The sequence below is a fragment of the Gracilinanus agilis genome, chromosome X (assembly GCF_016433145.1).
Source record: "Gracilinanus agilis isolate LMUSP501 chromosome X, AgileGrace, whole genome shotgun sequence".
Classification (NCBI taxonomy): Eukaryota; Metazoa; Chordata; class Mammalia; order Didelphimorphia; family Didelphidae; genus Gracilinanus; species Gracilinanus agilis.
Window position 1 is genome coordinate 59,935,805 of NC_058136.1, and position 13,983 is coordinate 59,949,787.

At 53.5% G+C, this 13,983-nt stretch overlaps 1 protein-coding gene across 1 annotated transcript in view; it reads right to left on the reverse strand.

The window, feature by feature from the left end:
* SHROOM4 (shroom family member 4) overlaps positions 1-13,983 on the reverse strand; it is a 129,242-nt gene that overhangs the window by 17,190 nt on the left and 98,069 nt on the right. The window contains exons 3-4 of the mRNA XM_044682496.1: positions 7,998-8,138; positions 3,874-6,394 (exon numbers count right to left, since the gene is read on the reverse strand). Of these exons, the coding sequence (XP_044538431.1) occupies positions 3,874-6,394; positions 7,998-8,138 (2,662 nt within the window). The remainder of the gene's footprint in view (positions 1-3,873; positions 6,395-7,997; positions 8,139-13,983) is intronic.

Consider the following 13,983-nt stretch of genomic DNA (forward strand, 5'->3'; position numbering starts at 1 on the left):
TAAGATCAAGAGTGAAACAAGGATGCCCATTATCTCCTCTATTATTTAACATTGTGCTGGAAACACTAGCAGTAGCAATTAGAGAAGAAAAAGAAATTGAAGGTATTAAAATAGGCAATGAGGAGACCACGCTATGACTCTTTGCAGATGATATGATGGTCTACTTAAAGAATCCCAGAGAATCAACTAAAAAGCTAGTAGAAATAATCAACAACTTTAGCAAAGTTGCAGGATACAAAATAAATGCACATAAATCATCAGCATTTCTATATATCTCCAACACATCACAACAGCAAGAGGTAGAAAGAGAAACACCATTTAAAATCACCCTAGACAATATAAAACACTTAGGAATGTATCTGCCAAGACAAACACAGGAATTATACAAACACAGCCACAAAACACTTTCCACACAATTAAAACTAGATCTAAACAACTGGAAAAACATTGGTTGCTCATGGGTAGGACGAGCTAACATAATACAAATGACCATCCTACCCAAATTAATTTATCTATTTAGTGCTATACCTATGAAACTACCAAAAAACTTTTTCACTGAATTAGAAAAAACTATAACAAAGTTCATCTGGAATAACAAAAGATCAAGAATATCAAGGGAAATAATGAAAAAAATGTGAAGGAAGGTGGCCTAGCAGTACTAGATCTTAAAAGGTACTATAAAGCAATGGTCATCAAAACAATATGGTACTGGCTAAGAGACAGAAGGGAGGATCAGTGGAATAGACTTGGGATAATGGACCTCAGCAAGACAGTCTATGATAAAAGCAAAGAGCCTTTGGGGACAAAAATCCACCATTTGATAAAAACTGCTGGGAAAATTGGAAAACAATATGGGAGAGATGAGGTTTAGATCAACATCTCACACGCTACACCAAGATAAATTCAGAATGGGTGAATGACTTGAATATGAAGAAGGAAACTATAAGAAAATTAAGCGAACACAAAATAGTATACCTGTCAGATCTCTGGGAAAGGAACGATTTTAAAACCAAGCAAGAGTTAGAAAAAAATTACAAAATGTAAAATAAATAATTTTGATTACATTAAATTAAAAAGGTTTTGTACAAACAAAAAAAATGCAACCAAAATCAGAAGGAAAACAACAAACTGGAGAAAAAAACCTTTATAACAAAAACCTCTGACAAAGGTCTAATTACTCAAATATACAAGGAGCTAAATCAATTGTACAAAAAATGAAGCCATTCCCCAATCAATAAAATGGGCAAGGGACATGAATAGGCAATTTTCAGATAAAGAAATCAAAACTATCAATAAGCACATGAGAAAGTGCTCTAAATCTCTAATAATTAGAGAAATGCAAATCAAAACACCTCTGTGGTATCACCTCACACCCAGCAGATTGGCTAAAACGATAGCAGGGGAGAGTAATGAATGTTGGAGGGGATGTGGCCAAATAGGGGCTGGTGGAGTTTTAAACTGATCCAACCATTCTGGATGGCGATTTGGAACTGATCAAAGAGTGCTAAAAGATTGACTGCCCTTTGATCCAGCCATACCACTGCTGGGTTTGTATCCCAAAGAGATTTTAAAAAGGGAAAGGATCTGTTTGTACAAAAATATTCATAGTTGAGTTTTTGTAGTGGCAAAGAACTGGAAATTGAAAGGTTATCCCTCGACTGGAGAATGACTGAACAAACTGTGGTATATGATGGTGATGGAATACTAATATGCTAGTATAATAATGATCTGGAGGAATTTCACGCGAATTGGAAAGACCTCCAGGAATGGATGCAGAGTGAAAGGAGCAGAACCAGGAGATCATTGTACACAGAGACTGACACACTGTGGTAAAATCCAATGTAATGGACTTCTATACTAGCAGCAATGCAATGACCCAGGACAATTCTGAAGGATTTATGGTAAAGACGCTACCCACATTCAGAGGAAGGACTGCAGGAGAGGAAACACAGAAGAAAAGCAACTGCTTGAACACATGGGTTGAGGTGGACATGATTGGGGAAGTAAACTCTAAACGACCACCCCAGTGCCAACTATCAATAATATGGAACTAGGTCTTGATCAATGACACATGTTAAAACCAGTGGAAATGTGTGTCGGCTACGGGGGGAGGGCTGGGGCGGGGGGAGAGTAAGAACATGAATCATGTAACCATAAACATTTTTTTTCTAAAAAAATTTTTTTAATTAAAGGAGAGACAAAAATGGGACCATAGAGATCCTCAAGGCCACCCCACCCATTTTACAGATGAGGAAACCAAGACCTGAAGGGGGAAGTGAGTCACCAATGGTCACATGATTAGTTCCCTCATTCCAGGCTCCCTTTCCTTACAGGGCTGTGAGGTAGGAGCAACATTGATCTTTCCCTTCTCTGACCATTCCCATGACTTTACACGGTGCCTGGGAAGGCAGATCAAGGCAAGACAATAAGCATTTATTAAAGTCCTCCCACAATGCCAGACACTGTGCTAAGTGCTGAGGGTGCCAGAAAAGGCAAAAGATGGTCCCTTATTTTCAAGGGCTCCCAGGTCAATGAGGGACAAACAAGATGTCAAGGGGAGAACGTGGAGGTAATCTCTGAGTGCAGGCAGTCTAGTGAGCATTTCAGAAATGTTCCTGTATTCATTCTGAACTTCAGGAAAGCCAGCCTGGCACAATGGGAAAAGCTTCCAGAATCTTCAGTCAGAAGATCAAGGGTTCAACTCAAGAGTTTTCCTACCATGTCCTTAGACAAGTCATTTTCCTTCCCTACATTTGCTTTGGTGTCCTCCACCATAAAACGAAGAGGCTGATTTAGATGGCCTTTGATAGCCCTTCCATTGGTAGGTCCCCAATCCTAAGCTTTCCATTTCTACTACCAAAGAATGAGCAAGGAATCTCTGTACAATGGAGCCTACGATTTCCCATACCCAATGCCCTGTCCTACTGATGCTAGAGGCCTGTTGCCCTCCCACCCTGCTGACCCGCCTGCTCCTTCAAGACATAAAACCCAGGGTTCCACAGGTGTTAACAGAGATGGTGGAAAGCCACAGAAATTCTGTTCTGTGGGAGCTCAGGGGCCCCCCATTTGCATCCCTCCAGGCGTGGTGGGAAGCCTAAGTAGCCGCCACCTGAGAAGCTACCCGTGAGCAGAGCCCTGTCAGGGTCCTCCATGCTCTTTGGCAGGTGGGCTAGGTCATTCGGGCCACCTTCTCCTCCATAACACACAATGCAGAGGGGCACACGTTTTGCTGGGGTGGCTGATGATTCTTAAGGACAAGCTCCTCTGCTCCCAAGGTTCTTGGCCCTGGGGCTTGGCTGCCACTTGCCTCTCCAGTCAGCTCTTGACACTATCCATCCACGTCCCACCCGGGCCTTTGGCAACCTCTCCCTCCTGCAGCAACTGTCTCACAAATCAAGAGAAGCTGAGCCAACAGCTCCTTGCAAATTAAAAAAATTAAAAAGAAAAAACAAGCTGTTACCACCCGTGGTTGACTGCGGCTCTGGCACCATGGCCCTTGACTGCACTGCCCCCTCCATGCCCACAATGCAGTCCCTTGTGGTGCAGAGGACAGAGTGCTCTAGTAGGCCAGGGGCTTCCAGGGTGAGGCGAGGCTCCGTCCCACCCACTGTCACAGGAACCCCAAGTGGTACCTGGGGAGGTAGACACACACGGGGATGGGCCGAACAGTCTGGGATGAAGCCATGGCCTGCCTGATTGCCCTAGTGGAGAGCGGAAGTGGGGGGGCCACTGGGAATGAGTCACCCCCCAAACTGGTTAGGATCCCCAAAGTAGGAAGGGGAACAGATGCACTGAGTAGCCACCCTGGGCCCCAGATGGTGATGAGCAAACGTCACCCTCCGCCCTACCTCAGGAGGCTGGGTACTTACTGACCTTCAGTGAGGAGTTCCGGGCCTTCCAGGAAGGGCTGCTTTCTTCCCCAGCCTTGTGCTGGGGACCAGGGTGACAGCAGGCTGCACAGCGAGCCAACTGCTGGTGGTGGCAGCGGTAGCTGCGGTGGGCTGGAAGCATGCTTCTCTTCACCAGGACGGGGCAGTAGGTGCATGTGTCGTGGCCCACAGCTCCCGGAATACCACAGGCATAGGAGCAAGGCCGGAGGCACTCAAACTCCCCACAGTGTGCCAGGGGCTGGTAACACACAGGCTGCTCCAGCTCCTTGTTCACAAAGCATTCTGGGTAAGTGGCAGGTTCTGGGGCCAGGGAGGCCGAGGAGTGATAAGCTTGGTCCACTGAATGACGTCTCAGGTCTCTGTAGCTGGTGCTCGTGGGCTGGAAGGCAGGTGGGTCGACTGCCTTCGGCCTCAGGGTAAAGGTTTTACTGTGTCCAAGGGATGAGGCTGGTGGCAAGGTCTTGCTGGTGTCTTCGAAAATCTTCTTCCTATCTGCAAAAGGCACGAAGATGGTCTCCTCCCCAGAAGTGACGCTCATCTCCTCTCTCAGGTTCAAAACACTACTTGAGATTGGCATCAGTTGAGGCTGTAGTTTCCGCTCTGGAGACCACCGCCACCGGCCTCCCCGAACCCCAGGCTGGGACCCGGCCTTGGAAGGGTCATGCCCAGGAGCCTTGCACCAGGGGTGGAGTCCAGCTGCAGGCTGCCAGGGACTCTGGCCAGGGCCCTTCAGTGGCGTCCTCAATTCTCGGCTTTCTGTGGTCTGGCTGAGGCACTCTGAGGATCTGGCCCTCAGCATGTTACCTTTCGGTCGGGGCTGATCAGACAACCGCTCTCCTGGGCTAGCCAGTCTCTGGTGAGCAGCCGGTGTGGGTGCCTGGGGAGGGTCAGGGAGAGGCGGGGTGGGCTCTGGAGCTGGGGTAGGAGCCGGAGGCTGGGGAGATGGGGCAGTTACAGGGGCGGCTTTGGGAGCCTCAGGAGATGGTGGTCTCGAGGGCTCTCCAGCAGGCTCATCTGTCTCCTCCACAGGCTCCGGCTCCTCCAGGTCACCGACAAGGGCCAGAGAGCCCTTGATCTTCTGCAACTGGGCCTTTCTCCTTTGGATCTCATTTCGCAAGTTGGTGGCGAAGCGTTCGCTCCTGCGTCTCTGCTGAGCGGAGCGGTAGCGTGAGCCACTCCTGCGCACATTTTCTGGGCCCTTGCTCTTGGCGGTCTCCGTGCCCTCCTCCTGTGTTGTGCCCGCATGGCTTGCTGGCTTGGAGACGGCCTGCTGAGGAACATCGGGGAGGCCAGAGAGCTGGACGGTGACTGGTTCGCTGGGGGCGCTTTCCTCCTGACGACTGCAGGAGGCGCCCCCTGGAGTAGGGCTGCTCTGACCCGAGCTTTCTGGAGCCAAAGCTTGGCTGCCCGCCTTTCCCACCATCCGCTTCTCACCGGGCTTGTTCTGGGCTCCTGCCGCTGGGTGGCAGGGACTCTTCTGCCCCACATGGGCACTGTGGAGGGGGGACAGGGTCCAGCAGTGCCCCTCCTGCTTGGCCTGCAATTCAGTCCCTTCACTGTTCTCGTCCCTCTCCACATTGAGGCGCAGAGATCGAATCTGAGAGGTCAGCAACTGCTCGGGAGCACTGTGGCGGTGGCCTGTCAGTCCAGTAAGGTGGGCAGGGATGGCAGTCAGGGCAGCCTTGGCCGCCTCTTTCACTTCAGGCCCTCTACCAGGGCCGTGGGATGGTGGGTACTCTTCCCTGATTTGGTCCTGGCCAGGCCACCCTGTCCTTTGAGGGCTCTCCTTCGGCAGTAGCCTGGATTCACGGTGGCCCAACCCTGAGGGATGGCTCAGCACACAGTATTGCTCCTGGGCCGGACCATCCTTCCAGTGGCCCTCATGGGGCTCCCGGACCTGACTACAGGGGCAGCTGGGCCCAGGAGGGATGTCTGAAGACAATGAGGTCTCGGAATTCCATCTCTCCTTTGTGTATAAGGCTCCGCCTGGCACTGAAGCCCTGCGCTTCTCTGTCTGGCGGAACTGGGTCTTGGAGGCTCGGAGGCTGTCTCGCCTTACCGGAGGCTGGGGAGGGCCTGTGGGGGCCACTGCAACTTGAGCAGAGCCAGAGCCAGGACCCTCCTGGGGGCTGGGTGAAGGCTGGGACCTGGGCGTCTGGTGGCCTGATGGCCCCGCTGCCCCTATGGTCTCTTCCCCATCAGGCCCTGTGTGTAGGTAGAGGTCATCCTGGCCCTTGGCTGGCCCGTGGCCCAGAGGGCTGCAGTCCGAGACTGCCGTCTCCTCCAGCCGCAGGGGTAGGGTGTAGTCTGATGCACTAGAGCCCGCGGAGAAGGAGCTATAGGCCGAATCTCGCTGACTCTGATACGTGCTCTGCTCCACAGGGGAGACGTGGCCCTCCTGGCACACGTGGCCGGGCTGTTCCAGGCTTTCCATGCTGCCAATGGAGCTGCTCTTTTCAGTGCTGCCGTGACGAGACAGTGGGCACCACTGCACACATGGGTCACTGGGGAAACAGAAGACGGGTACTGAGAAACACGAGGGCCAGATAATGCGCATGAACCCCTTCAAGGAGGGAGGACTCTAAAACAAAATAACCAATTTGGGCAGTGGAGGCAGAGCACTGGAACCATGAGATGAGCACCAGTCTAAAACGGGAACAATAACCCTCGTGCTCCCTTCCAACTGTGCCCCCCACACCTCCCGCTGTTCTAGGCTTACTGGGTGCCTGAAGAAGGGATATTAGTGCCTGGAAAGGACAGAGGATTGAAGGACACGGAGATCCACCGGAGCAGAAGGGAAAGACAAAGGGGGTTGAAGCAGAGAGTAGGTTGTGGAGAACAGGAGAGGGTGAAGCTTGGAGTGGGGTGGAGGCCCCTGCCCTCCCATATGCCTCCCCTAGCTGGGCCCATGTTCTCCCTTGGAGCCAGCCTCCAAAGGTCCCCTCACTGTCAGCCAATCTTGGAGTCAGAAGAACTGAGATCCAGGCCAGGCCATGGCACTTCCCAGGTATGGAAGCTGCCTCCCTGAGCCTCGTGCCCACCTTGGCAAATGGGGGATGGTGACAGCTGGGTTGCCAGGCTCTGCTCCTTCCTCTCCTGACTGCCCTTTCCCCCTTCTCTGCCACCAGGCCCAGGGACCCAGGACGGGTTGTCGGTGGCACTTGTCATCTCTTTAGCTGGGTCTCTAAGATCCCTCTCCCTGAGGAGAACATCTTGGGGATTTGAGGAAACCCCAAAGTAGCTTCCATTCCATTGCGGCTCACCACCTCAGGGGCCACGGCTGACTAATGGCCTCAGTCTCCTAAACAAAGAGGACCTGGCTTTCAGGCCCACGGCTCTCCCACGGTTACTAGTCATGTGATTCTGCAGGGATGATAACCCCCTACCCCACCCCGACTCTCTAAGACCCCCAGGGGTTCCTCCCCCGACAGAAAGAAGAAGGTCCTGGGCCAGATCGCCTCAAAGGGCCCTTCCAGCTCTAAACAACCCCTCTAAAAGGCCAGCTCACAGCACTAGAACTTGAGAACTGGGACCAGGAGACTCCAGGAGCTACACTGGCCTATTCCCCGCGCCTTGGCCTTCGAGGTGCCACCCCAGAGCAGAGTCAGAGTTAGCAGCCCAGTCTTCTAGCAAGGAAAGCTGGCTAAAGAGTCAAAGGCTTTACTATCATGGCCTCAAGGCTATAGATTATCCCAGAGAACGTAAGCCTGGGGAGGGACCCCAGAGACCATCGAGTCTGGCTCCCTCATTTTACAGATGAAGAAAAGAAACTGAGGCCCAGGGAGGTTGGCTGAGGGACTCCCTCAAGGTCATATAGCAGGACTGGCCTTTCGAGTCAGGCGCTCTGGTCCCAAACCATTATACGTCACTGCCTCCCTTTCCCTAACCAGCTCCTTTGACGGATGAGGAACGGGAAGACCTAGCGGTTCCTCACAGGCCTTGCACAGCAGGACAAAGCTAGTTAATGGTCTGGCTGGAAATCAAAGCCCCCAACTCCTTCCATGATCCCACGCTGTATCTAGAACATGGGGTGACCAGGGCTGAAGTTGCCTCCCCTCACGAAGGTCTGTCTCCCCATACCCCCTAGCACCGCCCGCGGGCACTCACCTGGTGTCACAGCCTGAATGCCAGGATAAGCTGAAGGGGTCTTCAGGAAAGTTCATGGCGGCAGTCGCTGCCGCCTCAGGACGCCCCTCCAGCAGCTTGGCCACGTGCCATGAATGTGGCCTGGCCAGGGGGGTGGTTCTCCTGCCAACAAGAATAGGGAGGAAGTGAGTCTGGGGAGTTGGGGCTGAAATCACTTCCCAGGCAGTTTCCGGCCCACACCCCCTCCCGTTCCCCACATGCATGAAGATGCCTTGGGAAGAGGGGGCGGCCTGGAAGGGTGGCCCAGCTGGCCTCCCCTTCAGCCTTCAGGTGGACACTGGACAAGCTGCTTCCCCTCTCCAGGAAGAAACCCGTCTGGCCGGGCTTCTGAGAGGAAGTGAACATGGGAATTGTGGGACACTTGAAGGCTCCTTCAGGGCAGGCTCAAAGAGGCCCAAACAGAGGCCCTAGGAAGACTGGCCCCTCCCTGCCCACCCGCCTGCCCGCATGCCTGCCCGCCCGCCTGCCTCAGGACCTACAGCTGCCTCCAATTCCTGAATCCCTGGCAAGCTCCAAGAGCTGGGGCCCTGCAAAAAATAATCCCTCTTCAAAGCATCACCGAGTGCCCCAAAGGAGAAGGAAAGATTCATCCCAGTTGTCATCTGGGCCAACTGAGAAGCCACAGTGAGAGGGCTCTCAGACCCCTGGAGGAGCATGTAACCCATTTTCCTGGAGATTGGCTCTGCCCATGAGGATGTCATTGGATCTACCTTCTCCAAATCCCCCCATAGCTGCTCCTGGTTCTGCCCTCGGGCCCTCCTTCACCGGGCAGCCCTGGCAGAAACCTTTCAGCAGGTCACCCCTTCCCTTGTCCCAGGCTTCGCTTCACACCTCCAATGGAGACCACTGCTGTCCTGTGGCTCCCAGGATGCTCCCCCCTTCCCAGCTGCCTTCTGTGGGATCCACTCCAAGCTTGAATGTGCTCAGATCTGAACACAAGAGCCTGGATGAGGGTGGTCTGAGCAGTGCTGAGGCCAGGGGGACCGTCCTCACCCTCATTCTAGACCCTCAGCCTTTCCCAGTGTAGCTTGGGAGCAAACATGTGTTTGGCCCATCGTACTGCTCCTATGGACCATGGAGGCCACTGGGGCCCAGTGGGGCAAGGTCAATTTCTCTTCCACATGCCAGCCTACACAAGCACGGGCTCGTGCAGACACATATTCACAGGTGTGCTGGGCCAGTCCAGGCACGGACAATAAGAAAAGGAGTTGCCATGCCAATTTCCTTTCGCTCTCATCTAAGTGGCCACTTCTACTTCGTGGCCCCCCCTACCTCCTCCAGGCAGATCGGGGTAAGGGAAGAAGTCAGGAGCACACAAGGTTTGGACAACAGAGCCTCAGAGGCCCACGTTCAGCACCTTCTCCTTGGTGAGTGTACACTGTGAGGAAGAGCCACGGAATGAGTGGCCGGGCACTGGGCACATCCACACCAGTCCTTGAGGCCGTGCAGCCCGAATCATACTTGCACACTATTCCCCACTACTCCCTCACGTCAAGTCGTGGTCCAGCCTCTGCCCAAGGACTTCTCAGGTGGGGACACCCCCTCACACGCCTGGTGGCCCAGGCCACTTTTGCTCACCCTCCTTACAGGGAGCCTGCCCTCTGGGGCTAGCCAGAACAAGGCTCGTAGCTCTCTCCTTTCATCAAACACTTGAAGATGGCGACCGTGTCTCCTCGGTCTCCTTTTCTCCATCTAGCCGTCCCCAGCACCTTCAGCCAATCACGGAGCAGAATCTCCAAACTGGAGCCCAGCTCGTCCCTATGCCCCTGGACGTTCCACCAGCTCACTCATAACGTCCTTCCCAAAACGTGGCCCCCAGAAGGGAGCCCAGTCCCATGGAGGACAGAGATGAGGACTGTCGTGGCCCTAGCCCTATGCCCTGGCCTCTAGGGCTCTCTCGGCAAAGCCCGGCTTGGCATTCGCTTTTTGGTACATTATATTTTGCTTCCAGCCCATTATGGTCCCCAGATCTTTTTCAATCACTCCACCGCCTAGACCGTTCTTCTTCCCTCTTCTCCAGCTGGTCAGACCCTTTGAGATCTATATTCCTACTTTTCCCAGCACACCCAGCAGAGGCCCAGGGGGCCCAGAGACAGACCGGAGAAGGCAGGCGACATCTTTCCTAGGACCGGCCAGTCTGGCTTCCCTTAGACCCGCAAGAACAGAAAGGAGGCGTGTGGGTTAGGAGACATTCATACCCTTTCAATTCCTACTTCTTGGTGATGCTCACATGCTACCTAGCAGCTGTAAGCTGCCCAACAGGAGCTAAAGGCAAACACTTCCATCCTCATCCCTGCCATCTCTGGGCCTCAGTTTCTGCTTCTAGAAAATGAGGAGGGAGACCTTGGAGGTGTCCTCCAGCTCGAAATCCTATGTTTGCTCCTCAGTGGGGAGAAGGATATAGATGGGCTCTGGATCTGGAGTTTCCCTGGGAAAGAGTACTCCCAGGTGAGGAAACTCCCTTTGCCAATGCAGGATGGCAGCCTCTCTGTAACTCCGAGGACACTGAGATTTGGGTCAAACGAGCTGGGTGTGTCGAAGGTGGGACTTGACCCCGGGACTTGCTGGCATTGAGACCAGCCGTCTCTCTGGGCTACGCCATCGCCGCCTTGCCATAATTCTATGTAATTAGGTAACACTTGGTCGTTATGCTTCTAGGGAATTGGGGCGAACTTTTCTTGCGCCCAACATCTCAGTGTAAGCTCACCTCCGGGGACGGATAGGACTCAGCAGCGCATAAATCTGGACACTAGAGCCCAAGGCACTTGGGAGGAAAAAGAAGACAGAAGCAGTACCCCCATGCATACGCCTTGTCTCCCTCCTTTGCCACTCTCCTTGCTGTTCCTCCTGGCTCTCCCGGCCCCTGCCCCATGCCCACCCCATGACTTTCCTAAGGGCAGCAAGAAGAAGAAAAGAGGATCAAGACCCGGGACACCTACCATGGAAGTTACCCAGGGTGGAGAGTAGGCCCTGGAGAGCCTGGCGTCCAATTCGCTGCACTCTCACTCAGAAGGGTGTCACCTCAGTAGGGGCCATGGGGGGCACCACGTACAGACCTAGGCAGAGCCTTCAAGGCCTAGTCTAGGATGCTCGGCTGCACCCTGGCTTTCTCTTCTCAAAAAAGAGAGAGAAAGGAGCCCGCAGGCTGGGGAGCAGCTGCTGGGTGAGCCTAGGTGCCAACATCGTCCTGGGAGCTGCATGGGACCGGGTGGCAGAAAGAAGGATGGAAGGACAGGCAGGCAGCATAAACAGCACCCCCCCCACCAGCTCCTCTAGCCCTGCCCCTCCCCCTGCCCCATCCCAGCAGCCAATGAGCAGGCTGGGCTCCCAGCCACAGCGAGGACTCAGGAAAGGAGCAAGGAAGTGATGTTTGGGAAAGATAAAGCGGGTGTCCAAAAGGAATTTTTAAAAATACACGTTTAAGTGGGAGCGACAAATGCTCTAGACACAGAGGCACTTCAAAGAATTCCACAGCTTCCTGGCCCAAAGGGACCCCGCCTATCCAGGCCCAAGGCTCGAGAGGAAGCCCAGGGGCGGCCAGCTCAACTTCCCTGAAAGGCTCTCGGGCCCTCCCAGGTCCTCCCGCCACACACTTGCCTGGGGACTAAACACATTCTCTTGACCCACCAGGGACTCCAAGTGTGGAAAGGGGAGTGAAAGTGACCTCGGAGCCCGTCCCAGGGAGCCAGAAGGACCCTTGATAGCCTCCCTTCCAAGCAGACTTCAGATTCCCCCTGAAAAGATGGCTGACTACTCTGGGCCCGGCCCATCCACCTGCCTGCCTGGGGGCCAGTGATGCTCGGAATCCAGGGGCCTGGCCAGGGTCCTCCCCTGAGAACCCTCTGCTACTAAGCAGCTACCTCTCCCGAGGTCTCTCTCCTTCTCTGGGAAGTGGAGGAGGGGTTGGACGTGGTGACCTCGAAGGGGCCCTTCAGCAGGGGAGAAAGAGCAGTAGACCCCCAAGTCGGAGGAGGAGCCGCATTCTCAAATCTCAGCTGTAGAGGTCCCACATTGTCTACCTCCCTTCCCCTGTCTGCACTGCCTCAGTTTCCTTCTCCATAAACAAGGAAGGGGTCGGCCTCTGCTGGCCTTTAGCCCGGGGCGCCAGAACTCCAAAGCCGGGCTCGCACTGAGCTGTCTGGGAGCTGGGACCGGAGAGCTGATTCCCAGTGCCTCTGGCCCCAGATACCTCGAAAACCAGAGTTTGTATTTCCTTCTCTGGCTGGTGGCCAGGGCTTTCCCACTCTGCTCCCCAGCTCAGTCTCCCTGGTGGCTGGCCCTGGGCCCATTGCCCCTGGGGCAGCTTTTGGTCCTGTGGAATCTGCACAAGGAGCTCTTTTTCCCAGGGGGAGCCCCACTTGGCTCAGAAACCATTCCAGGCCTCAGCCTCCCAGGCCCTTTGCCTTCCCCACTGTGAGGGGTCGTCAGGAAGCCCAGAGGGAGGTGGGAGGAAAGTGCAGCTCTCAGAATCCAGGCCACTGCATTCACCGAGCATTTCTTAGGGGAGGCCCCGTGCTGGGGGGCTGGGCTCCCAAAGCCCTCTAGGTGCTGCCATTCTACTGGGTGAGCTGGCGTGAGAGGGCAGAGAGCTTCGACACTGGGTACAGAGGAGTGAAAAAGAGGGAGAACACACTAACCACTTGAGGAGGGAGAGGGGGAGGATGGCTCGTTTGGCTGGAATGAAAGGTGCATGAGGACACCGCCATCCAGTAAGCCTGTAGAGATAGGCAAGAGGGCCCCGGACTGAGCAGAGTGTTAAATGCCAGGCCGAGGAATTGGTATTTTATCCTTGGGGTAAGAGGGAGCCACTGAATCTTCTTGAGCAGGAGCCTGGTATGGCCAGATTTAACAGCTGTGCCAAAAAAAGAACTGGAAAGGGGAGAAGGAAGTGGGGAGAGCAGAGAATTAGAAAGCAGGGCAACCAGTGAGGAGGCTCTCGGGATGGTCCAAGCAAGAGGTGATGAGGGCTGGAACTAGGCTGAAGAAAAGGCGTGGCACGGAGTAGAACTGACAAGGCTTGCCAACCAATGACGACGTGGAGTGAAAGAGAGAGAATGTCTGAGGAGGGCACTCGTGTTTTGAGCCTGAGGGATGGGCAGAATGGTGGCGGTGGTGGTTATCCTTGTTAGAAACAGGGGAGTCGGTCTGATTAGAGAAATACAAATTAAAACAACTCTGAGGTACCACCTCAAACCCAGCAGATTGGCTAACATGACAGCAAAGGAAAGTAATAAATGTTGGAGGGGATGTGGCCAAATTGGGACATTAATGCATTGCTGGTGGACTTGTGAATGGATCCAACCATTCTGGATGGCAATTTGGAACTATGCCCAAAGAGCTCTAAAAGACTGCCTGCCCTTTGATCCAACCATACCACTGCTGGGTTTATACCCCAAAGAAATAACGGGAAAAGTCTTGTACAAAAATATTTATAGCTGTGCTCCTTGTGGTAGCAAAAAAAAATCGGAAAATGAGGGGATGCCCTTCGATTGGGGAATGGCTGAACAAACTGTGGTATCTGCTGGTGATGGAATACTATTGTGCTAAAAGGAATAACAAACTGGAGGGATTCCATGTGAACTGGAAAGACCTCCAGGAATTGATGCAGAGCGAAAGGAGCAGAACCAGGAGATCGTTGTACGCAGAGACGGATACACTGTGGCACGATTGAATGTCATGGACTTTTCTACTAGCAGCAACACAATGATCCAGGACAATCCAGAGGAATTTAGGAGAAAGAATGTATCCACATTCAGAGAAAGAACTGTGGAAACGGAAATGCATTAGACAAATATGTGATCAATCACATAGTACAACAGGGATATGATTGGGGTTTTGGTGTTAAAGGGTCCTCTACTGCAAATACAAATAACATGGAAATAGGTTTTGAACAATGATACACGTAATAGCCCAGTGGAACTGCTTGTCGGATTCGGGAGGGGGGAGG